The sequence below is a fragment of the Takifugu rubripes genome, chromosome 20, assembly GCF_901000725.2.
Source record: "Takifugu rubripes chromosome 20, fTakRub1.2, whole genome shotgun sequence".
In the NCBI taxonomy this organism is placed as follows: domain Eukaryota; kingdom Metazoa; phylum Chordata; class Actinopteri; order Tetraodontiformes; family Tetraodontidae; genus Takifugu; species Takifugu rubripes.
In genome coordinates this window covers 15,590,997-15,615,779 of record NC_042304.1, presented here as the reverse complement: position 1 = coordinate 15,615,779, position 24,783 = coordinate 15,590,997, and the positions used below count along the sequence as shown (strand labels likewise).

The 24,783-nt window shown below is 44.0% G+C and overlaps 3 protein-coding genes across 11 annotated transcripts in view; 1 reads left to right on the top strand and 2 right to left on the bottom strand.

Annotated features, from left to right (window-relative positions):
- exoc2 (exocyst complex component 2) overlaps window positions 1-10,755 on the top strand; it is a 29,911-nt gene extending 19,156 nt beyond the window's left edge. The window contains exons 12-29 of one of the 2 annotated variants that reach the window (XM_003978242.3): window positions 2,376-2,489; window positions 2,741-2,865; window positions 3,323-3,391; window positions 3,472-3,629; window positions 3,720-3,841; window positions 4,436-4,497; window positions 4,716-4,796; window positions 5,258-5,317; window positions 5,709-5,770; window positions 5,866-5,935; window positions 6,867-6,983; window positions 7,520-7,661; window positions 8,546-8,601; window positions 8,677-8,799; window positions 8,955-9,016; window positions 9,661-9,720; window positions 9,941-10,061; window positions 10,205-10,755. In XM_003978242.3, the coding sequence (XP_003978291.1) occupies window positions 2,376-2,489; window positions 2,741-2,865; window positions 3,323-3,391; window positions 3,472-3,629; window positions 3,720-3,841; window positions 4,436-4,497; window positions 4,716-4,796; window positions 5,258-5,317; window positions 5,709-5,770; window positions 5,866-5,935; window positions 6,867-6,983; window positions 7,520-7,661; window positions 8,546-8,601; window positions 8,677-8,799; window positions 8,955-9,016; window positions 9,661-9,720; window positions 9,941-10,034 (1,577 nt within the window). In that variant the 3' untranslated portion in view covers window positions 10,035-10,061; window positions 10,205-10,755. Of the gene's footprint in view, window positions 1-2,375; window positions 2,490-2,740; window positions 2,866-3,322; window positions 3,392-3,471; window positions 3,630-3,719; window positions 3,842-4,435; window positions 4,498-4,715; window positions 4,797-5,257; window positions 5,318-5,708; window positions 5,771-5,865; window positions 5,936-6,866; window positions 6,984-7,519; window positions 7,662-8,545; window positions 8,602-8,676; window positions 8,800-8,954; window positions 9,017-9,660; window positions 9,721-9,940 lie in introns of both variants that reach the window. The other variant, XM_011619568.2, reaches the window with a different exon arrangement.
- A 2,512-nt stretch (window positions 10,756-13,267) lies between these two features.
- Window positions 13,268-18,439, bottom strand: irf4b (interferon regulatory factor 4b). Of its 3 annotated transcripts, none has more exons than XM_011619569.2 (9): window positions 17,798-18,439; window positions 17,470-17,695; window positions 16,715-16,901; window positions 16,441-16,517; window positions 15,962-16,100; window positions 15,770-15,871; window positions 15,168-15,542; window positions 14,129-14,241; window positions 13,268-13,988 (listed from the first exon to the last, which is right to left on the bottom strand). In XM_011619569.2, the coding sequence occupies exons 2-9, from the start codon at window positions 17,665-17,667 to the stop codon at window positions 13,827-13,829; spliced, it is 1,353 nt and encodes a 450-aa protein (XP_011617871.2). In that variant the 5' UTR covers window positions 17,668-17,695; window positions 17,798-18,439; the 3' UTR covers window positions 13,268-13,826. The 3 variants fall into 3 exon arrangements, with proteins under 3 accessions (XP_011617871.2, XP_003978293.2, XP_029683769.1); XM_003978244.3 differs by having other exon boundaries at window positions 17,470-17,690; XM_029827909.1 differs by lacking the exon at window positions 17,798-18,439 and having other exon boundaries at window positions 17,470-17,785.
- Window positions 18,440-18,586: 147 nt separating this feature from the next.
- LOC101074450 (dual specificity protein phosphatase 22-B) lies at window positions 18,587-24,368 on the bottom strand. Of its 6 annotated transcripts, none has more exons than XM_029827912.1 (7): window positions 24,182-24,367; window positions 24,072-24,105; window positions 22,254-22,336; window positions 20,371-20,420; window positions 20,141-20,215; window positions 19,538-19,709; window positions 18,587-19,192 (listed from the first exon to the last, which is right to left on the bottom strand). In XM_029827912.1, the coding sequence occupies exons 1-7, from the start codon at window positions 24,200-24,202 to the stop codon at window positions 18,998-19,000; spliced, it is 630 nt and encodes a 209-aa protein (XP_029683772.1). In that variant the 5' UTR covers window positions 24,203-24,367; the 3' UTR covers window positions 18,587-18,997. The 6 variants fall into 6 exon arrangements, with proteins under 6 accessions (XP_029683772.1, XP_003978294.1, XP_029683770.1 ...); XM_003978245.3 differs by having other exon boundaries at window positions 18,587-19,099; XM_029827910.1 differs by having other exon boundaries at window positions 20,523-22,336; window positions 24,182-24,214.
- Window positions 24,369-24,783: the final 415 nt, after the last annotated feature.

Sequence of the window (24,783 nt, the reverse complement as noted above, 5' to 3'; positions counted from 1 at the left end):
TTCACACGGGCACCTGGTAGCTCTTTACCATTCCTTGTATCAGCCACTCACCTCCACCCCTGAACAGCCACCTTCATAAAACCACACATCCACTAAATTCCCCCCCACCCAGGTCTTCCTCCCATCCTCCCTGTGTAATTACCTCGATTTCCCCTTTCCAGAGCCTCACAGCCCCTCTGTCTGCTGGTGGCCTCCTCTTCAAACCTTGCAAGAATTTCTTTGCTCATTGTTTTTCCAAGCTGTCTTTTACTCTATTGTCAGCCTCACATGTGGCAGATAATAATCCCTGTGTGATGGATTGGCCATGTTTTCACTATCAGAGACCATACTCTCTGTCTCCTTTACCAGCCGGTCGGAAATTTAAGGCCAGGGGCCGTTGTGGTGCTGCTATGATTCTATTAATTACCAGATAAATTGCCTTAAACGTGAAATAGAGCCATCCATCATGAAACAAAAGCCAGTTTTCTTGTGAGGAAGCAAAGCAGTGCAAGTTGCTTCCGTATGTCTAAACACTTGCACCGTGTCCCTGGAGCTGCAATCTGACTCTGCCCAATTCAATTATAAACTGCAGCCTTCTTACTTCCTGAATAGCACTTCATCTGCCAATGTCAATACAATTAGCAGGAAATTTTATTCATAGGAAAAGGTTCCTCAGTGAGTAATTAGTGGGATTTTAATTTTGGTACCTAGGCTCATGCGTTTGTGATTTTAGGATTCTATCTGGACCACTTGAAAAGAATGTGTTAATCATTACAATTAGTACACAGGAGGTGTTATTAATGTGTTCTAATGTGTACCACTGGTTATTTATTTTTCAACCTTCCTCCAGTTCAGGAGTTTATGTTTGAAACATGACAATTTTGGGGAGTAATAGAGCTGAGTACTTGATAGCTTTTGCTGTATAATTTACCAGTTACCAGCATATTTCTCTGCATCCTTTCCTCAACATCCATGCTTTGGAAGGTCTGGGCACCTGTCTGTCCTTAAATGGTAATTCATGTTTTACTTTTGGATTAATTTCATTTTTGCAGGTTAAAACCAGGTTTAACTGTTTTGAGACCCTTCTCGATGTTTACAACGTTATTGGAGTCAATGTGCATCCTGACAGACACATATTGCCTACGACCAACATACTCATGTGGTTTGGTACGCTCACACAGAACAGGAACTTCTTGTCTGGGCTGCAGAGAAGCTTCAAACCTGATGAGGAAGTGAGCAGATGACACACACTCAATGTATCTCTCACACACACAAGCACACGCACACGCACACACACACCCCCTCACACTTGCAAAAAGCCGTTCCTTCTTGTTAACCTGCAAGTTCTTGCAAAAAAGAAGAAAGCTGTATTATGGGATAGAACTTTGGTATTTTTTGCGCAAAATACGTGCACTCTTACACCTAAATCGTCCCACATAGCGGAATACATTTTTGCATTGGAAGGACGCTATGGGTTCAGCTGACACCTGGATCAACAGCATTTTTCATCGCTGTTAAAACAAAAACATCTTCCACGCAGGCCTCTGTGTGTTGTCAGTGTAATATGAGTAGGCTTTGCATGTTTACAGGTACGGATGATTCAACAAAAAAATTTCCTTCCATTTTCTAGACTGGATTGCTGCATATCATGCACGGCCAGCTCGACCGCAATTGCTCCTTTATTTGGGGATTTCTCAATCTTTGTTTACACACTACAGTACAGCCGGTGACTCACTGTGGCACTTTTCGCTGCATATGTCAGAAACGTGTTTTGGAAATTGTGGCTGTCCATCTCTCTTCGTTTACACTAAATCCATGTGGGTGTGCTGAAGTGTTGCAGGAACTACTTATTTTTGAATTTCGTTTTCATTATGGTAACATCGGATGCCTTCTTCTCTTCAGACATTTCACTTTCATTCCTGCGTTTCAACTTTCACCCCATCTTGTGTAATCTCATAGTTAAAGTTATCTCTCTGCCTGAGATACGCAGCATGTGGGTGAACAAGCACAAGCTCGCCTGTCTCTGCTGCTGCAAAGCTCCCTGTTGCCATCTAGTGGAACTGTAGTTTTTGTCTTTAAGGAGCTGGTTAAGCTCAGTGTGGTGGACCTAAACTCACTTCACCCTGAAGTCCTTAGCTCCAGTGCTTCTCCCTGGGAACAATGGGACATTCTCTCAGCAGAAGGTCGTGGCAGTGAGGGATCAGAACATAAATAAAGCAAAGTGGAGAGCAACGGGGGCGGGTTGTTTGGTGTGAAAGCCTACTGAGCTTATTGAGGAATGTGGAATTATGAAAATGGCTTATTTGATTATTTGATATCTGAAGTATGTTTCTTTTTCATTTATCATCTCTGTCTGGCCTCCTCGTCCATTCTCCTGCTTTGGTTTTGTCTGTCAGTGAGTATGGGGGCTTTGGACCTGGAGGGGGATGCCCGCCCCTCAGCTCTCGGTAGGCTCGGCCACACCACAACTTTGAAAAGAGGGGGCAGCCTGCGGATACCACGCTCTAACAGTGAGTGTCACTGCCATTCGCACTTTCTGTGCTTAAGAGGGTGCTTTCCGTTTCACACCTCACCTCGCCAGTTTTTATTTGTTTATGTGATAGCCACATACTGTACTTCAGGGAAACACGACCACTATGATTACAGTAGCTCTTCCAGGAAGTTAAATATTTTCTATTGTAGTCGTGTAAATGAAAGACATCTATTATTTTATCAGTTGTGGTTTGCAGATTGAAACATCCCCAGGGTCTCTGTGTTGCAGCATGGCGCTATGAAACACCACAGCAAGTGCAGTTTGTGGAGAAGCTGTCGGATGTGGTGATTGGTCAGTTGCCCAATTTCTGGAAACTTTGGATATCTTATGTTAATGGCAGCCTTTTTAGTGAGGTAAATATTTGAGGAGCCTTTACACGACACTGACAGGATCTAGAAGAAGATCCAGTGCATTTATTTATTTCATTTATTTATTTGCACTTAATTAAAACTACACAGCATCATCCTCTGTACACATCAGGTCAATGTCAGAATATTAACTGAAGAACTTCATGGGAAAACCTGTTGGCAAGGCTGGGACTTATTCACTCATCTTTGATTAAATCACCATTACTGACTGTTGTGAGCAAAACAGTAACTCAACATGTCATTAATTGGCAGATATGACAGTTGCAGAAAGAATTATTAGTTTAACCTTTATTTGTGAAATGTACCCTGACACTATCACAGTGTCAACTTTAAAATGTAGGCACGCATCTCAAATAAAGAAAACTAAACAATTTGAATTAGGTGGCTTATTATTGTATGCTTTCACGGTAAATTGGGAACATTTTCTTTTTTGTTTCTGCAGACTGGGGAAAAATCTGGACAAGTGGAAAAATCCAAGAAGAATGCCAGGCAGAGACAAAATGACTTCAAAGTATGATTTAGTCTGTGTCCTCACCGCAAACTTTATTTTATTTCACTGCACCTTTTAATTGTAAATCCTGCATTTGACAGAAAATGATTGAGGAGATGACCCATCGCCTGGTGAAGCTCGTCCGAGGGGCTCTTCTTCCTACCACATTGCCAAAGTCAGAGCAGAACCTTTACGGAGGCTGGGACAACAAGACAGATCTCAGCGGAGTCTGGCTGACACAAATCATGCACACCATTAGGTTGCTGACTGTCTCCATTGCGATGATTTTTATTTATATTTCTATATTCCTTTATAACTTTTGACTCTCCTCTGTCGCCGTCCTGCTCAGGGCTTGTCACGAAGCTCTGTCCACTTTGGAGATTCCAAATGATTTACTGCAGGTGATCCAGGATCTGCTGCTGGACTTAAGAGTTCACTGTCTCATGGTGACCCTAGTGCACACTACAGAAGGTCAGCACACGGGTGGGGGGGGAGGGTCTATTAGCTGCTCTTTCTGGGATTTCTAGGTTAGACGAGCATCAATATGTGTGAAGGAGTCTAAGTTTAGACTATGAAATGGGACCCGCTGCAATTTCTACTAATGACATTAGAAATGTCAGCTTAGTGATCTCTTTTGTATCTTAATTTAGAGTGATATTTCAACATATTAAGATACTTTTATCACGGTGGTATTTTTTAGATCCACTATATAATTTGGCTGTCGTACAACAGTCACTTTTCCCACATGCAGCTACAGGGGAGGTCTCATCAGACTTCAACTAACCCCAGTTTCAATTGTGTTTTGGTATGCTTCATTTTTGACTGCTTTCTACTAAACCTACCACCACATTCACCATGATAACACGCTCTGAGTTTTCATTTTCCCCAGAATCCACAAACTCCATCTATATTTAATATACATAAAACACCTTTTATATCACATAGGAGGGATTTTATGATCCTTAACTTAGACGATCACACATCTAAATAATTGTCTTCTGCTGTTTGTGACATAAAGTGTTGAGCAGTTTTAAAGAGATTGACTGTATGTTTTTCCCCATTTAGATGTCAAGCGACTTGCTGAGAAGGAAGACTGGGTTGTAGATAACGAGGGAATCACCAGCCTGGTAAGCTTGCAGTTTAAATCATAATGACAACTTTAACAAATCACAGATTTTATGAAAACAATTTGAAATGATTGAAAGATTGTATGTAAGATTATCATGTATCTGTGGTGATGTCGCTGCTGTGATTTGTCTGTGTTCCGCATGTGATGCAGTTTACAGTATATATGTATACTTTCAGGATCCACTTACTTGCTTCCTTCCGTATGTGTGTTTTGCAGCCTTCACAGTTTGAACAGTGCCTGGTCCAAATGCTGCAGTCACTCAAAGAGCCTCTTGAGGTCAAACCAGGAGAAATCAATGTGAGATGATCGGTTACACACAACGTTCACACACTCGGAAAGATATGTGATCAGAACCATCTAATATTTCCACTGTTGACATGCTGTGCACAAAGCTGCTTTTATGACTGCTGAAGGCAGATGACTACTTTTGATTCATCTTATTATAGTCATCTTCTTAGCCCCTTACAGGCTCCTAAAGTTTATATTAGATGAGCACCAGTTCATACCTGTACCTACCAGGTCATGGTTGCAGCATCTGGCAGGTGGTAACCCCTGACCCTGAGTTGGTATCACTGTTTAGATGAAGATGTGAATGTCTGAAGAACAAAACAAACTCCTGTCCAGTCAGTTGACTTTAAAGCAGAAATGTTTAGGGCTTTAAACAACATGATCAGTGTAACAGTTCTAACATACAACAGAAGAGCACAATTGCTACTCAAAGAGACATAATTATTGTGGTATCATTGTCTCCTTATCAGGTGCTACAGTTGGAGCAGGTCCAGGATCAGGCCACAGAACTTAGTGTGAATATCATGAGGGTAAGGATACTGTTGGGATACTAAATGACTATCAAGGATATCGCAGTGACCTTTTAATGCAAGTTTATCTTGGAAAAATGTGGCTTTGTAATCAGGGTTAGACAATATAAAAACACAGCATATGTAGTTAATATGCTTAGTTGATATAGAGCTATATATCTCCTGTTTTGGATATTTATTAGTGATAAGGTATTAGAATATTTTAATGATTACAGTAAAGTATCTCCTTCATGATTGAAGACCTTTTAAGAATTGAAAGGAACAAAAGTGCATAGAATAAAAGAACAAGGGAATCTGAACAGTTTTCACATTTACATTATATTTAACTTCAGCCTTGAGTTCTATTCTGTTTACAGACAAAGCTTCTTCTTTTTTTTAAACCCTCATTCAGGATTTCATAAACTGTTTGGAGCAGCTGAGCATTAAGACAGGTGGAGACATAGTGTCATCTCAGTGAGTGTTTGGCTGATCTCACAATTTTGTTAATTCATTTATTATTTGTTATTCAATTCTTAAAAAGTATGAATTTAATTTTTCTTTTCCTGCAGTGACATTTCAGTTGATCTCTCCTCTCCAGACCGGTTCCCTGGCATTCAGGAGGGCTTTAGCCCAACATCTGTAAGTGTGCATTTTTGCCTTAATTAATGATTATTTTTTTTAATATATATATATATTTTTGAGAATGCTGCCAAAGAGTGGGCTCCTCTCCTTCACTTAACAACTCATCACCAAATATCATCAGGCTGTTTTGGTGTTCTGACCAAGAAGCAGAGTCATCCTCATTTCCAGTAACTTAATTGAGATGTTTCTGAAGGAGGTGAAGCGCAGACATGGAGACCGAGGGGTGGGGGGGTGGAGGAGGAAAAGCGCTGGGTTGAGCTCTTCTGGTAAAGGTAAAGGGAAACTGAGCGAGGTACAAATTGGGTTTCCCCTAGCCAAAACCGTGCGGGAGTGGTTAGGCATCAGACCAGAGATAAGGCAGCCTGCTATTGCTGAAAACGTGAAATCTGAGTTAGGAAGGATGTCTCAGTCAATAACTGCCACCGATGCTATCATCATCTTTCCTTCCACTATCCAGTACTTTTGCAAATGGCGCTAGTTTGAAAAGTGACCACCTTTTAGCAAAGCAACCATAGTTATGGCACATTTGTGTCATTGGTAAATAGGCCATTAAGAGGTCAGTCATGCAGACAATTTAAACTCAGTTTTAATTTGAGTTTGGCTGATTGTTCTGCATTCTACTGCCGTCCCTTCACACATATTGTTTCATTTCGCCAAGTTGTTTAATTGTTATATTATTAGGAACATATGTTAAATTCATCATGGGTAAGTTCTCATGTGTTAAATGGTTGTTTGGAAGATTTGTTGCCTGTTCAACTCAAATCTGCTAGTAGAAAAAGAGTGAAATGGATGTTTGGATGGAGAATAGAAGAAGCTGTCTGAAAAGTGATGAAAACCTTCACAATAAACTAGAGATTGTGGATATAGTTCAGGTTTGAACTTAGCTGTGCAGCACCGATGTTAAAGGGCAGATTTGATTTGTGTGTAGGAGCAGCGTCTCCTGATCATCCTCAGTAACTGCCAGTACCTGGAGAGACGCACCCTCTTAAACTTGGCTGATCACTTTGAGAAACATGGCTTTACTGGAACAGAGAAGATCACTCAGGTCGGTATCATTGATGAGTGGCTGCTTTTTAAAAAGAAAAACCGTGATGATGAAAACCTTCTCGTATCAGTGAGGTCTGCTGCCAATATAGATGTTGAAGATTAAGTTAGTCAGACTCTTCTGTGTAAATGTGAAAACAAAGGTCAATGCTCTACTTTCAACCCTTTTCTATCACCCACACTTACACATAAGTGCACACAGTTACTCATGGCTGAGTCATAAAGCAGAAAAGTGAGCAGCATTTTATTCTTTTATCTGTTTCTTGTTGTAAATTGTGTATATGGATATTTTACACGCATCATCACTATTTATTCATTTACTTTTTAATTGAGTGCAGTCATCCTCTGTGAAATAATGATTGCATGAGTTTTTGGACACAGCCGTGGGCTGCACATTCTTTTTCTTTAAGTTTTTATTTGTTTTGTCTCAAACTGAACTAAACCCAAGGAAACTGTACACATCTCGTCGTTTTAATTCCTCCTCCCAAGTTAAACTGAGCTCTTGTCCCCATCAAATCCACATGCTTGATGCTGCAGGTGAGTGTGGATGCTGTGCGCCAGCTGGATAGAAATCTCTTTGAAGCCTACATCGAGAGACGGGCTGACCCGATTTCCGGTTCTTTGGAGCCAGGCATCTACGCCGGGTACTTTGACTGGAGGGACTGCCAAACGCCTACAGGTAGAAGTAAAACCCTGCCTCACCCCTTTATTTCCTCACTGCTACGACTAAGGTGGTGAACAGACGGAGGGGACATTCACAGCCGCTGCAGACTGACCCCGATAATCCAGCTCTGCGGGAACCATCGTGTGTCTTCTGATCAGTGTTGTTGCGGTTGTCATGTGTAAAGTACAACTCTTTGATGGCTTACTGTAAACACCGTTGAACTCATTCTGTCAGTCCCATCCTAGACTCTCATGGCCTTTGTGTCATGCTGTGGGGGTGCAGTTGGGTTTAGCTTGGCCTTTTATTCATCAAATGCATGTGGCCACTGCTGGAACTTTCAAGTCGTATGTGGTTTACCTGCGTACAGGATGTGAATTAACAGGTATTGTGTGTGAGAGCTGACAGCAGTTTTAAATTCACTATTGATCGAAAGTTGGGCCTTGCTTCTTGCTTGTTCCTGAGTTTGGACTGTGAAAGAGGAACATTTTGTGCAGTAAACCGCAGATCTGGGATATGATACTTTCACTTGTTGTGCTGTGTGTGGGACTCACGCTGGCGTGTAGCTGCAGCACGACATACAAACTCCAGTTTCAGTACTGCTGAAGGCTGTTGTGTCAAGATATTTTAATCCTCTTGTAATGCCAGGAAACCATCGATATTCAAGACAAGTCTTTAAAAGCCACCAAACACAGCAGTCAATCGTACTGCAGAGAGCAATTTACCATTGAGTTCATTTATCCCCAAAAAAATCATCAAATAAGGGAGCGTCGGGTAAATATGTGCCTATAAATGTTAAATCTTGTAGGATTATGCTGATATTGGAAGTATTGGGAAAAAAATCCAGAAATGCTATGTAATGTACATTAAATTGTTGGTGTTGCACCTTTTTCCTGCAACAGGCGTAAGAAACTACCTAAAGGAAGCTCTGGTAAACATCATCACAGTTCACGCAGAGGTACAATCACACTTGTCCTGTATCTTTATTTATACCCAGCCCTGCGTTAACCTGCTGATTTGTGTTTCCCTTCAGGTCTTCACTGTTTCTAAAGACCTCGTCCCTCGTGTGCTCTCTAAAATCGTTGAATCTGTAGCAGACGAGATGTGTCGTCTCATGCAGTGTGTGTCCACTTTCAGCAAAAATGGAGCCTTGCAGGTGCAGTGTAACACACATGCTCACACCAAGGCCACACAAAGGGCAGTTTTGTACTCATTCTATGACACTGACTCAGAAGTAGACCCTCAGCCATGTGGGGGAATTTACCTGTAATTCTTACTGTTGTCTCTCTGCCCCCCCCCCCCCCCTTTCAGGCTCGACTGGAACTCTGCGCTCTGAGAGATGCCGTAGCTACATACCTGAACCCTGAGAGCAAGTGAGTGCCAGGCGTGTTCATGTACAGTCTGAAAGTCCTCCCATCCTCTCACCTTTTCACTCTTTCTTTTATGACAGTGAACTTTTCTCTCAGGCTAAACTCAACCCCCCAGGACGACAAAGTTTTAGACGTATTTGCAAATTCCTTAAAAAAAAAACAGCCTAAAATATTACATTCAAACCCTTTACAAAAAAAGGCACCGTAAGGAGGTGTTTGGGACGGGAACACTGGTCCCAGAAATGTGCACGAAGGGAAACCTCCGATTGGGCCCAAGGTTGACCCTCTAACACCCAAACGACCTTCAGCTGAGACCGAGCAGAGCCCATTTGAGACGACTCGGGGGGCGGGAATTTATCAAAAAGGCTCTGAGAACGTTTGCACCGTAGAAGCAGAGACAGGAACTTGCCTGTGTGTCCAGTGATTTATGGTAGAAAATGTCAGACATAAATCTTAGCAGTCGCACATCCCTCACTACAATCCCTATTTATGTTACTTGGTGGTTTATGGAAAGGAAGTGAAAGCAATCTGGTTCTCTTGTGTGCATGTACTGCTGTGCGCATGGGTGCGTGTGCATGCGTGTGCGAGGACCTTCTGATTCCTGTCTTTTTCTCAATGTTAGTTTTAATCAAGCCTTTTGTCTGCAGTGGCAGCTTTAAGCTGGCTCTGGACGCCCTCCCTCAGCTGCACAGTGGAGCTGATAAAAAGTGAGTCTCTCAACTGGGCAGGTTCACTCAAATGTTGTTATTTTGATTCAAAACTTGAGAAAATGATGTGTTTGCGCTGATCACGTACGTCCAATTACCATGAAAATGTAATTAACAATTAGTGCACAATCACCAACAAAGCTACTCGTGACTCTGACAGCCTCTGGTGATTATTTAAAAAGTTTAAAGAGTGAATTTCACCTTTTTTCTTCTCTGACAGGTTACTGGAGGAGCTGTTGAACAAGTTTAAAAGCAGCATGCAGCTCCAGCTCACCTGCTTCCATCCAGCCTGTGTCCAGCCTGTAAAGAGATAAAAAAATAGCTGTCCTCTTCTGACTAATGTATGTGCAATCATCAACAAGTCTTTGCAGTTATCGCTTTAATGCTTAGTCACTATTTCTAGTCTCACTTTTAATTTATCCTTCACGTAAGTAGACATTTCTTATGTCAGAAATGAGAACTGCATTTCACTGTTACTGTGCAGGACAGTCCCCACTTTTATGGTGAAGTCAACCATGCAAGTTCAGTCAGAAGTGAAAAGGCTTCAGAGTTCAGGTCCACGGGGGGGTGAAAGATGTTAACGGGATCAAATCATGTGGATTCTCTCATAAAGACAACAACACTGACGTGCACCTTGTCCTTTATTGTCTGAAGATTCTTACAAACAGCGCGGTGTCCTCTGGACTCATCATTTCTGACATTTCCTGTGCAAATGCTGTGCACTTCCTGTCCGTCCCCAGAACCCAGGCCGCCTCAGGCCTGAGATGTGACGTCATGGTGTCACGTGTACAGGTCAGCACATGAGTTTTGTATTGGTGTCCAACCTTGCCGGGTCAGGTTCATTAGCCAGGTAGAAGCTCTTGTGGTGCGGCAGTTTCACACTTCTTCTACCCCACCCTGTTTTGTCTGGGACCTCCAAATCTCACACTGGCATCCACTGGTTTTACTGGCTCCCAGTTTGTTTTCCATCTGTACAACCAAGCGCTGCTTTATTCACATACTGGCAAATATAAAAAATATTTGGACAAAAACATACAGAAGGTTTCGTCATTTGATTCAAATTTTGTGCATTTTGTTTGGCTTTTGTTGTGAGAATGTGGAGACGAAATGTTCTTTATGAGGTTTTTAACAGCCTGAAGCAGTCTGTGAGCAACGTTTGGGTCTGAGTCATTCAGTGCTCATGGTGCATTGAGCCTCCAGTCATTACTGCCTGTCAACTGAGCATTTCAGTAACGGTAATGACACACACCCTTTATTTAGGATAGCTCATCAAATTCTACTAAAACACTCTGTTCACCTTTAAACCTTGATGAATGCATTTATTTCCTGAATGACTTCAACTTATCCACAAGTTTTGATGCTTTGGAAACATCAGCTTTTGGGGTTTTCCATCCAGTTTCCAGTTTTTTTTTGCACATCAAACGGTCATTTCACCCAACGCTGGTTGTCTGGTTGGCGAAGATGAGAGGGCCGTGTGCTGGCTGGGTGGGGACGCCGCTGTCTGTTATTTAGGCCCGCAAAACCCAACGGGATCCCAGGAGGTCGAGGAGGTGTCGCGGTTGTGGGCGAGCGCCACATGTGCGCTGTCAGGGCCACGCCCACAGATGGTGAGAACGTTTGACAGGTTACCTGAGAGCAACGCGGATCGCTCACTCTTCATTTCTGTCTAATTTCTTTCACTCTCTGCTCCAAAACATGAGCCTCAAAACCTTCCCCGCCTCGATTTCGGGGAAGGCCGGGCAGATGTTGTTTTTATAGTCTGCGTTCTAATCTTAGAGCTCTCTCCTCCCACAGATTCATTCACAAATAAAGTTCAAAGCCCGAAACTCTGTCTGTTTTGCAGCGAATCTGTGTTCACAGTAAAAGGTGAAACTTTTCTATGCATGTGATCTGTTCCATACAGGAAATGAGGGATGATGTCACCTGTTCTTCTGACAGTGGAGAACATCTGGGAAGACTTGATAGAATGTATGTATAAATATTGAAGTATTGAGAACAGTGTTCCACTTCTGCTGTAGCTTAATGGACTTAATGATAACACATTTTCACAATATTTTAAGAAACCTAAAATGAGTAAACAGACTTTTATGTGTAATTCAGAAAATAATGCAGGTGAACTTTGGAAATATCTTTGTAGTTGGACCGTATGTGCAAACCTGTAACCACAGTACTACTCTGGCAACACACACCGGTCTCATGATAAAACATGCTTGGAGACAGCTAGACAGCCAAAGCTACTTAATGTTCTTCAAGACTGTTAGAATCTCCACGTTTGGTGGCAGCATTTCAGACCTCTGGGCTCTGACTACGTCTCCTGTAGTTAAATACACGCTCACTGGGAAGAGGTAGCAGAAACGGAGAGGGAAGCTTTGGCGAGGGGAGAGTGGAGTCTTGTTTTTGATCAGTTAGCAGGTTCTCAGCTCTCAGGCCTGAGCTCCACCTGCTGCCTCCTCCCCCCTCTCCTCACCTGTGGCTCTGATAAGCAGCATCCCTCCTCTGCTGCATTTGAGTAACATCTTCTATTATTTCCTGTTTACTACATTTAAGGATCACTTAAGACTGGATGATGCAGTTTATGGAAAAAAACATCTTTCGGTAAAGCTGAGCTTGATACAGCAAATGTCCAACTTAGTTCAGAGATGCCCCTAATCTCTGGCTTTTCAATAAATATTTAATTGGCCAATCACAGGGCAGCATTTTGGGGAGTTTAGGCTTGTAGATGTTGTTAATTGGGGCTGCTGAGATCCTTGTTAAATCTGTTCCATGAGGAATTAGGGCAGTCCTGAAGGCAGAAAGAGGTCCAACCCAGTGAGTATGAACCAGTTCTTATTCTAATGAGCTATTAGGGATGATGTTCTATCCCTCCAACTCTACTACATTCTAATATCATGTTCATGATTTTAAGTCGAATCAGTTTTTGGTTGATGAAGGTCAGTATGCCCCCCCCCCCCCAACACCTCACTTACATATTTGCTCTACATGAACAACGTCTTGATGTTGCTGCAAATGATCTTTGAATATCCTGTTGCCCGTTCTAACGTGACGTGTTTAAGTCTCACCACCACTGTTGGCTGAACAGTCATCGCTCACCGGTTAAGCTTTAAAGAGAAATCTTTACTGCTTCTTGTAACTTAATTTTGCATCTATGACGAACAGATTTGTGGGTATTTTCTGCTGGTTTTCCATGGAGATGGAAACTGCTTCTAAAGCTGTAAGCAGAGGGCAGGAAGCCTGGTGCGGAAAGAAGGGCTGCCCTCTTCCTCTCCACACACCCTTTGTGATGTCATCGTTGTGATAATAAAGTGTTTGATTAACCATCACCCTTCTGCCTGTGAACTGCACTTCCTGTTCAGAAGCGACTGCAGCTTCCACACAGAAATGGAGAGATGTGTTTGTTGGTTTTTAGAAACGTGCACACATTCCGAAACACTTTCACTTCAACTCTTCCCACTTCTCTCTGTTCATGTTGCACTGGATTTTATGTTGTAGGAATCCAGCTTCTTGCAACAGAAGCTGCAGTTTAAAAAAAAAAAAAAGGAAAAGATTATTAATTGAAAACACTTTTTTATTAAAATAACTGAAAAGTCAATGCTCCCCAAACAGTCCACCTGGGGAAACCTGCCAATAAAACTCTATAGATCTTGCAGATCAGCAGATTGTCGCAGTTGCAGATTGTTGTTATAATTTTACAGTGTTGTGCACGTCCAGCAAAGATGCATTCAAGCTCTTGGACTGATGATTATCACAGCGAAAACTCTTGTTCCCCACTCACACGAATCCACTCTTCTTGCCAAGCTAAGCTATGCTAAGCTAAAAATGGCTGGACTCAACTTCCTGTTCCCTGTAAACACTTGTGAATCCAGACCAAACCTGTGACAGTGAATGAGCACATTTCCCACATTTCCATGTAACACCTTGGTGTACAATACAAACTCCTAAGCTACTGGTTTTATTTGCATAGTCTGAAAATCACGACGCCCAAAAAAACGTTCAAACACACACACAGACGAATGTACACGTGACGCTAATCCATCCTTTCATGCTGTCCTGTCATCTGAAGAGTCACTTCTTCAGGTTTTCAACAGTCTCTATGCTTCCTGCTCAGGTCACTCCTGCAGGCTGCTGCTGTGGTGATGTGTGATGGTCCTCTGGTAGTCCTCCGAGGGGCTGACGTGCTCCGTGACTCCCGCGTGCTCGTAGTTGCGGTAGTAGTGGCCCCCCACCGGCTGGGCGTAGTACAGGAGCTGCCTGGAAAACAGCGGCTCCACCTGAAACACACAGAGGTTCGCACTTCAAACCATCGGATCTCTGAAGTGGAGCGAAGGCCAGTGTCAGGCCATCAGCTGCAGGTTTGAGATCTAGTCCAGATCTTCTCAGGGTTACTGAGCTGTAGCATCTGCACAGTCACCTGGACAGCGAGGGTCCGTCTGTGCCTTTGCGGGTCCAGACACTCGTCCCCAAAGCTCAGCAGGATCTGGAAGCGTGGCGGCGGTCGACCGTGGAGCCCGAAGCTCTGGATCTCTGATGGGGAGGGACGGCAGATTTAATACAGCAGCAGATGTGAGCGGTTGACTTTGAATTTCAGCAGAAATGTGTGACATTTAGGGTGATCGGAATGGAAAGTCTTAGTCACACCGTCTATGCAAACGTAATCATCTGTCATTTGATACGGCTGGAGCCCAAGGAGCATGTAGGAGGGGATAATGTGGCTGAGGCGTCACAACAATCTCAAAACCTTTTGTCAAATGTCTCAGATGACTTTAAAGGGGGACTTTTTCCTGAAATGTGGAGGTTAGACTGTGTTTTTACAGTAAATACTTTGATTCAAAAAATAAACATGGTTCTTTTATTAGAACATTCACAACCAAAGAGGATGTAGCCCTTAAAGACTTCCAGTTCTGTCTGTCCCTGCAGACACATCTGTCCACATCTTAACGTTAGCATATAGTCAAAAGAACCTGAAGAAACGTATGACAAATGTTATGTCTGGTGCTCATTTGAAGCCAGTTTTCCATGATCAGGAGGTGGAGGCTCAGGACCACCTTCACCCACCAGCACAGCTGTCAATCATGATGCCCCCCTCCCCCCAAAAGTGTGACACAATGACTATTCCGCTGTCACACCACCCAACCTCACAGTACATATGTTTTGCCGTATGAACAGATCTTTTTTATGTCTTGTAACACATTTCGTTGATGTTTGAGGGAGTTAATTGGATGTTCTGTTTATAGTAAATCAACCCATTAGAAGAGAAGGGAAAGAAATTCAGACTTCTTAAAATCTGAATGCATCATATTTCTGATTTCATTAGAAAATTAGGGGGAAAAATGTGGATTTTGACAAAAGTAGATCTCCTGAAATGCAGTTTCAGCCAGTTTTCAGACAAATGGTTGTGGATCACCAGCAGGGTTAGTGTGAGTCTGAAGACCAACAGCTGATCATCTCACCTGCCAAACAGTCCTGCGTGTGCAGGAGTTTATAGTTGACCTCCCGCTCCAGCTTGTTGGGTTTGTCTGCGTACTGGGCCGATCCTCTCTGCCAGTACACTCTGCTCTGGCACAGCCTGCGGGCGTAAAGGCCGTCGAGGCCCATCCACAGGAGCACGCCACTCTCCAGAGTGGATGGGGGACTTGAGGGGCCGTCATCAGTCCTCGGGGGCGAGAGGCTGTCCACAGGCAGGGGCACCACCTCCGGATTTCCAGGCTGCTGGTAGAGCTTGTCTTCCGGGGAGCATGGAGTGAGGTGGCAGCCTTCCGGACTGGAGACGGTCACCTCCCTCACAGGACTGTCCCGGTAAAACACGGTCACGTGCAGGCGGAAGTCTGATGGAAGGAAACAGGCAAGTGGACGTGTTTTTGTGGTGCTTTGATGAGATTAAAGCAGAGGGATTTCTTAAAAATGGATTTGTTGTCAAAATGAGGTCGTTCAATGTAACCTCATTTGATGTCTCCACTATTTTATTAAGTTTAGGTTGAGGGGATTGATCCTGATATGATCACCCCCAGAGTTCCTCAGTCCCCCCAGTTTCAGACAGGAAACACTGTCACACCTGAGTGTGTCTCTGCAGATCTTATGCTGGCGTCCAGAGCAAACGGCGACGACTGGCTGTCAGCAGGACTGTACGAGTAAATGGAGGCTCTGAGCTGGTATCCTGCACACACAGAGGAGCAGCTAAAGTACGCGCACACACACACACGCAAGGCTGAAGCCTCTGCTACTGTTCATGTGTGACGGGCTGTACCATTCTCCATGGAGGGGTTCTGCCACGGTAGGCTGCGGGGGGGACAGGGGCACTGGGTGAAGGACATCTCTGGCATGGAGGCTGCCTCCTGACAGTAATCCCTCCAATCACATTCTTGGATGGGCATAAACTGTGGCACCTGCAGTGCATCAAACCAATACTCAACGTGGTTTTCAGGCAAAAATGACACATTTCAGTTTTTTAATGTGTACATCACGACTAATATACTCTGATATATGTTAATTACATCAGTAGAGAAAGAACCTTTTCTAGAGTGGCAGCATAATCTGCACAGGCCTCAATCCTGACTGGGCAAGAGTTAAAAAAAATCAAAAGTAATCCCAGAAATTCAGTCAAACTGAGCTGGTAATTACTGCCCAGGCCTTTGTGTTGCGTTTAAAACACTCCTGTGTTCATTAAATTCTTGATTTAACGTTGCCTCTGCAACAATATTTCTTCCTCCCTCATGTGGAAATCACCTGAGTTTGCAGGGCAGGATAGGACGGGTGCACTGGATAGCTCACTGGACTCAGGGGACTGTCCTCCTGTCGGGATCCTGCAGACAGAATAATGATGAAGGAGGAGATTTACACATCTCCACAGCACGCTGACATTCAGCACTGGCTTGTTGGTGAAGGTTCTTTGACCTTTAATAGAGGCCAAATTAAAATTCAATGGATTTCTAAGCCCACGACACTAAACCACAGCACTGAATTCATGTAGACTCATCGAGATACTCGTGCGTGCACTCACTTTTCTTGGCACCCTCCGGGACGATGCGGTACACTTTGTAGGGGTCCGAAATGTCCAGCTGGCTCCTCTCCACCAGCTCCTCGAAGTCGTTGCTCTTGTTGAGGGCGCAGCGCAGCCGCGTCTTCCAGGTCGGTGGGTCCGGTTTGTCGATCCCCTCCCGAAACTTGCCTTTAAACAGCGCCCAGGCCTGCGCACAGAGGTGTGTTAGAGGCGACGCACGGGGCTCTGCAGCCACGCTTCAAGCTGCAGAACAACTCTCATCAAAGTCCGAGGTAAAAAAATAAATAAATAAAAAAAAAACCCCAAAAAACACTAATAATAATTCTTATAATGATATGAAGGAGAAGAGAATCTTTCCTGAAGACAAACTTTTTTTAAAAAAAATGTCGTCTTTGGAAGAGCGACCTGAGAAAAGGGCAGCAACGGCCACACGAATTAAAATTCATGCCTTCAAGTTGTCTCAAATGTGAGAAACGCATTTTAAGCTTTTAATTGCGGTTTTGTTTTAAAATGGCTCTTCGAGTTATATCAGTTTCATGAATTAGAATTGTGAAAAGGTGTTTCGTACTCATTCAAAAGTGAGGAAAACTGCACATGTGGTGGAAATGTGCGGGAGGTTGTTTGATTCGTATAATTAACTTCACTGTTTCATTCAGCACATCGTACTCTGTAAAACGGCTCATCTGTGGAACATCTGTCCGTGCGCCTGAAGCGCACCTGAAGTCCCGTGTCCTCCCCTGGAAGATGGGGGTTACCTTGAAAAGCGCGGCATCCTCGTCCCGGTTGTAGTCCTGTTTCCCTGCGTGCTTCCACGGTATCCTGAAGATGCTCTTTTCATCATTCTCCCACACCAGGCCGGGATATTTGCCGCAGTCCACCTGTTCGATGAGCCACTGGCGCAATTTGCCGTTGCCGCTGCTGCCCGAGCATCCGTAATCCAGGTCCGCGCTCATCTCTGCGCAGGTTCTGTGTTGCGCTGCACTGACACAAGTGTGAAACAAAGTTCAGTAAAGTTGGCTTCACCCAGTTCCCCCGCACAGACCCAACAGAAACTCTTCTACAACGTGACCAATCTGATCTTACCTGCGAAACTCGAAATCCGTCAAGTTTTGAAATCAATCACCCCCAGACGCCCTCATCATTACTGCTGGCCCGCTTAAATCCTGCAGCCTATCGCACCAAGAGGGCGGAGACAGAGTCGGTGATGCTCAGGAAGAAACAACCTGCTGCAGCTGCCGCTGTGTGCGCGCTGCGCATCTTCGCGCGCCAGCGCCTGAGCTCCAGTAAGACACCGGGGAAACCCTGCAGGCCTCAGCCTGTGAGTGTCACACACCCGCACACGTGGAAATCGTGGCGTGGAGACAAAAACACTTCTCTGAAATGATTCACTTTGACGAAAAGTAGCTGCGGTCCGGCAGCAAAAGTCAATGAGGACAAATAAAGCGTTGATGGAAGCCTGAACTCTATTCATGACATTAATGCAAAGCACTTTAATGCAAAGCACAGCCACGCGACGCTGCCGGCACTGAGATAAAGTATATCAGAATAACTCAATAATGGATTATTTAAAAAAAATAAAAAGTCCAATGTGACTTTTTGAGCTTGAGGTTTTATCTTCTGTGTGATGCTCCTTTGGTTTTGTCACAGATGTGTGTATTCTGTGTTGAATCAGAAACGACTTGAGATGAATGTGGAACGTCCATCTGAGCCAAACTCGAACCTTCTGAAGAGCCCGGAGGCCTCTGAGGTACTTCTTTTATTTATTACGGGTCCTTTTAGAACTTAAAGAGGGACAGGAAGCCTCATGAATCCATATTAGGAAAAGAATCACATTTACAGAGTCATTAAAAAAAGAAAACACTAAATGCCAGATTTTCTATAACTGAGTAATTACACATATTTATTACTGAGTAACAGTGATGAAATTGTTAAGCAATAACTCGGTGGAGTTCTCTGACCGAGTTTCCGGGATTCTCACGCTCTCCGACTTTAATCTTCATATTTGGAGAGGACGAAGCATGTCAGTAGTGATGGGGGTGCAAACGTCGGAGTGTGTGTTCAGAGAATGACGTTGCATGTACATGTTTCCGCCTTGTCATGCTTGACCACTCTTGCGTGTTGTTTTGACAGTTAGAGGTGAGGACATGGCTTTTTTTAAAAAAAATTTTAAATGGCATTAAAAAAGCCGCTTGTCCCGTTCGTGCACCTGCAGAGACCAGATCGGTGTTCCGTCTGCAGCCTTTCTGTACACGCACCAGCGTCAGAAAGAAAGCGCTGCTTTCCTCAGGTTGTGCTGCTGAGAGCTTTCTGAGCCAACAGCGCTTCCACCTCCTCTTCATCGTTGAAGGAGTTCTTCCCGTATCGGTCCTTCCACCAGGCCTGATACTGGACACAGCAGAAAGACAGAGGTTCAGCTTCGCATCGGACACTTTTCACACGTCCTGTCCAAAACTGATGAGATAATAACTGTCCTCCGTCCTGTGGCACAAACACAAGCGGTAAAAGAAAAAGAACTCGTGAAGAGCGACTTCCATAAATCCCCTTTCAGACAGAGAGCTGAGGGGAAGATAGGAGGTGTGAGGAAGAGGAGTAGGAGGAAGGGTGGAGGAGGAGAGGGTGGGAGGAAGGAGCAGAGAAAGCAGAAGAAGAGAGGAAGACAAGAGGAAGAGGAGGCAGAGAGGAAGAAGAAGAGTTCTTAGCTGAGACCAAAGGGGAGATGATATTTTCCCATTCTTATACAGGAAGCAACCTTTCATAGGGGTGATGATGTCACCCATCTGCACCTCCGCAGGAGTGATTTGGGATTCAGACGTCACCACTCACTTCTGTCAGTTCTGTGTTTTCAAACTCTTCCAGTTGCCTCAGGAATCCCAGGTTGGGGCCGGCGCACGGACGGGCTGACCTCACCGCTGCCAGAGACTCCACCCACCCGCGACCCGTCACCGTCATGATGTAGGCCACCACCAAGGTGACGCTGCGGGACACTCCTGCAACACTGACACACAATCACAGCAGCACTCAGCTGCACTGACCATTTATTCACAATCTCTTGCCTAATGTCGCACAAAGTGAAACACACACACACACACACGGGCACACACACCCACCCCACCTCCCCGAAGCTGTGGTTAACTGCGCTTTTATATTAGGGAAGATGAAAGGAGATGAAATTTACAATGAAAGTAATTAGCAAAGTTGTGTGTTTGGTGATTGTGATGTGGCTGAAAATGAAAATAAAACAGGACATCAGTAATAAAAACCTTCAACATTCTAAATAAAACACACAAAAAAGGAAAAAAGCAATCATGCGGTAAAATAGGCTGCGACCTGTAAACGTATAAACTCTAAAATAACCTCCCCTCGTTAGAATCTTCCACACATGTGCTTAAGCACTGAGGAGTAATGAAGCGCGAGTGTGTGGCTCACCAGTGGACGAGGCAGCCCTCTCCTTTCAGTCGGGACTCGTGAATAAACATGATGCTGTCTCTGAAGTACTGAGTCCTGCAGCATAAACATGATGTCACACTCCTGAGATGTTTCAATCTTTTCATTGAGCTTGACTTCACTTCATTAGAGAGCCTAATGGGGCCACCGTTACCCCTGTAAATGTGCCTTATGTGCGACGTTCTGACCGTTTTGGTTTGGCCTGTACTCACAGGTTTTGCCTGGAATGATCTGCAGCAGATATGCAGAGGTATGTCATGTCCTGGATGGAGATGGAGGCAGAGTTTTTCCATTAGAGAGAGAATAACCTCCACATCAACCTATTAAAAATATGTCTGTATGACAGTAAAAAGAGTCAGATCACCTGCTTGAACACAGTTCCTGTTTCCAAAGAGATGGGACGACCCCCATATTTTGCCCCTCTGACCCTGCTGTGTGTGTGTGTGCATGTGTGTGTGTGCGTGGGTGTGTGTGTGTTACAATGCACCTGACAGCTGATGATACAGTACATGTAGAGGACAGAAACTGTCCTGTCCTGCTATGACTGCACCATTGCAATGAAAAAAAAACCCAAGCTCCCTGGGGCTTATCAAGCTTGGAAGTGTTTCAGACTGGTTAGCACACACATGCACACACACACACACACGCGCGCACACACACTTACACTACACAACATGAATGCAAACAAATGAGAAGATGCAAACAAAGCAGTCATCTCCTGGCTGAAGAATAAATCCCTCTTTGTCTTCAGTTCCAGAGAAACGATGAACAAATTTAAAAAAGAAAAAAGAAAAAAGCTCAGATTTATTAAACATTCTTAAAAATTTTGCATACAGTAAATGGCACCTCTGACCTCTGAGACCTGCCTTCAAGCTGCCTTCTAAGAAATGGGGCTACAGTTTGACTGTTTGCTATGCAAATAAACCATCCCATCTGGCTTTTTGGGCCGGTTAGTCATGACCGTAAAATGCAGCGTCACCCTGGCACAAAAGGCCTCCTGCCAGGAAACGGAACGAGCCGCTGAGCGGAGCTCGGAGATGGACACAATTTCAGTTGGAACTGTTTTCTAACGTCGCGGTGGTTGACCAGTTTTGGTAGCGATACTGTAATGGGAGTTTCTCTTCACTGTGAAATGGACAGAGAAAGGCTACTGAAATATCGGGGCCCTCGGCGCGCTCGCTTTCAACAAGAAAAGATGAAAGTTGTGAAAGCCAACATTGGAAATCAAGAATTTCAGTGAAATGTTCAGTCTGACTGTGTGAGCGAAGGAATCGATGAATCGAAATCACTCTGGAAGGTTAATGACAAACCACAACTGCTGGGTTGGATGGTTCGTCGTCGGCTTTTCTACATCTGGAATGGAAGGAAATTTTTGTACTTTCCCCCAGCTGGGTTCCCACACTCGCGCTGTCCATACGTCTGTCCCCTCCCCTCACACACTGACAATCAATGCCCGAAAGTCTTCCCATGTTCCACGTTCTCTGGTGAAATCGCATTGATACGGATGCGTGTTGGTTCACAGCTGCACCACTCGGCTATTCTGGTTCTGATTCCTCCCGGTGACCGTGCGTCGCAGAACAGGTGATGAAATCTGGTGAATTCCAAATTTTCAGTGATTCAAGGTCGAAGGACTTTCCAGGCAAAACAGAAAATAAGAACAACCAACTTTCACACCTATTGAAGTGGTCTCTTTGAAAAGCCTTTGATGAAACCAGAGACAGAATTTTGGGGTTACGCAACCTTATATAAGAAGCAACTCAGCAGAGAACAACTATTTCTATAGAATGTATAACACGTATGTATGAAGTATGGAACAATGTGATAATTCCTGTATTAGTCAGCTGAGAGGCCAGATCACTGAATTCTTCAAATGTGTCACAACACCTTGGATTATGGGATGCATGACCCATGTTCAGCCACAAAGACATCAAAAACCAACCACGAATGTGACAATATATTAAAGTTGATACAAGATATTGTTAGAGAGCTCTCCAGACGAGTGCAGCAGCAGCATGGCAGCGTCGTCAGCGCTGCGTTCACGGGGTCACAAGGGTCAATGTAAGACACGGTGGGGGGTGGGGGGGGGTCGTCTCACCTCCAGGAGGGGCGCCGCTGTGTCATGGATGGACAGAATGTGGGTGATGTTGTGCTGCGCCAGCAGCTTCTCATCTCGTGCATCTGCCAATCAGAGCAAACTTTGAGCTTTTGCACATTTGCTCCATCCAATTTACATTCAGTGCTCACGAACGACCAACACTAAATAAAGAATCTTCTACCCAACAACAGCCCCCCCTTCTTTAAACTGCCCAAGGCAAACGTGGCCTTCTGGCTAAGAGGTGTCGCTTCTGGTTTGAACTGAAAGAAAAACCGGAAAACCAATGTTTCTAAAACAGCAGCAGCTTGGGCCAAAAGCAAGAAACTGTAATTGTTCTAATCAAATTTTGTTCTTTAAAAGGAAGCCATTTTTTTCCCCTTCAGACAGATGTACGTTTGGCTATTTTCTTTTCATGTTTTGCAAGTGTGCAGGATGCTGGCGCCATTTGTTCGAGATAAAAGTGAAATGATGCTCCCGGAATTACAGCGGCTGGTGCTAAACTCTAAGATTATAATTTTCAGAAGTCATCGTGAAGGACAAAGTTAATCGGTCATCAATGTGTCAGTTTTTATCAAACGTACTGTCCTATCATGGGAGTCTTTGGCCTGGACGGCAGCCAGGATGCTCGAGGTCATGAAATGAGTCAGCGTAGGTCATTAAAAACACTTTTCTGTTTGGTGTCCTGTTGCTGATAACATTAAAGGTTAAAAGATTGAAGCAATAAAACTGTTGACTGTATCCTGTCAGTAATAACTGGTCAGCTGCTTCCACCTAGAAAAGATTCATTACCATAGATAAATGAATTCCAAAGTTACTGTAAAAATCAACTAATCTTTGAATCAATAATTGGTGGTTGGGCTAATACCAAAATCATAAATTTAATAATAATAATATTTATTTTTCATGGTTCAGTATCTAACGATCATACTACACGGTTTATTTATTGATTAATCAGGGGGGAACTCACATTATTTCGAAATATCTGATCAGATATTGAAGCGACACCAGGGTCAGGGGTCAGAACAAATGGACAGAAATGGACATTTAACCAGAAGGATTTCCTCATTTTTACTGCTGTGTCCAATGCTGGTGCTGATTTTCAGTCCTGGGTTGGAATGAATCAGTGATCACGGATGGATGGAGGTTCGAACAGTCTGAACGTGCTGATCTTCGGCTGATTTGGAGGGTGAGGTGGCCCAGTTTCGTCAAGGGAAAAGGGGTTTTTATTTTAGTGCATGGTGGCTTTTGTGAAGAAAAAAAAAGAAAAATTTGTCCAAAAATGCAGCCGATTGTTGCCAGTCTAATTACCTTTATTAATTTTGAGCTGCAACTAAAACACTGATGATCTGTTTTCCAGTTTAGTTTTCACCACTTCCTGTTGTTCAGAGATAAATGTTCAAAATATCGAACTCTGACGGATCACCGATCTGACTGAGATTATCTTGAAACAAAGATGATCCTTTCCTGTGCAGAAAGGCGGGGACAGCCCCCACACTGTGGAGTGCCCCCTCCCACATTAACCCCTCAAATTACTTCCTCCACCTCTGCACACTCATACAGGAGGAAACAACTACAAATTATGCCTGTTTTACATCATAATTCACTCTGGCCTCGTCATTCTACCATTTGACTGATCCACTCTATAGAAACTGAGCTCAGTGTAGCATCTCACCACATACCCCCCCCCCCCCCCCCCCCCCCCACACACACACACACACACACACACACACACACCACCACCACGTATGAGGAACTGAAACATTCTCTTCATTATCCTGGAAATAGTCTTCATCCACCCGGCCAGGCGGGCAGTCTTACCTTTGATATTTCCAAGATAAAGATCAGGAAGGACCTGAAAAAAAAAATTCCACATTCATCCCAGAAAAGGATGCTGAGATGGTAAAAAGTGCAGAGTCGTGATGGCCTACCTTATTAATTCCGTTACCCATCTCAGCCAAACGTCTGACAATCAAAAAGAAATAATCATTTATTATTACCAATGTGGGGTTTGGCTGCCGCGACCACTCTATCTGCCCCTGACGACCGGTTCACCACGACCCGGAGTACCGTGGAGCCTTTCACAGACGTTCTGGGAGCTGCTGGGATGAGGTAATGTGACCTTAGCTGTGGAGAGCGCTGCGTGGATATTTATATTTAGCCCAGCAGAGGGTCATGGGACTGTGGACGGGCACATGCCAAACACATGCGGATGGGTAATGGCAGGAGGACAAAGGTCCACAGCTCCATATCCGCTGAGCACTTTTACCAAAACTACAGTTTTCAAATTTTATCACAAGCATCTTCATTTTTTCAAGCACGTTTGATCACTTTTAGCTTCTGCTTCTCTTCTTTCTGTCTAAAAGTCTAAAAGTCAGACTGATCATTGTCCATGTTGATGGCTGCACAAAAAGGCTTTTTGAGTTGGAATTTCTGTTTTTTTTTAGTTGGAATTTCTTTCTTTCTTTTTATTTCTACTTGGTTAAGCTATAAAATGACATCGCGGTGGCAACATTTGCAGCTACAGATGTAT

Bases quoted from the DNA above. Each gene is read 5' to 3' on its own strand.
- irf4b (XM_011619569.2), bottom strand. From the start codon at position 17,667: ATGAGCGCGGACCTGGATTACGGATGCTCGGGCAGCAGCGGCAACGGC. The intron at 16,101-16,440 runs GTGATTTCCACA...GATGCACTGCAG, and splicing joins ATCCTGCCCTGCAAACTCAG to GTGCCACAGTTTATGCCCAT. The intron at 14,242-15,167 runs GTGAGATGATCA...CCTCCCCATCAG, and splicing joins CACGCAGGACTGTTTGGCAG to AGATCCAGAGCTTCGGGCTC.
- LOC101074450 (XM_029827911.1), bottom strand. From the start codon at position 20,669: ATGTACTGTATCATCAGCTGTCAGGTGCATTGTAACACACACACACCC. The intron at 20,216-20,370 runs GTGAGTACAGGC...TTTATGCTGCAG, and splicing joins GATCATTCCAGGCAAAACCT to GACTCAGTACTTCAGAGACA. The intron at 19,710-20,140 runs GTGAGCCACACA...ATTGTGTGTCAG, and splicing joins GAGGGCTGCCTCGTCCACTG to TGTTGCAGGAGTGTCCCGCA.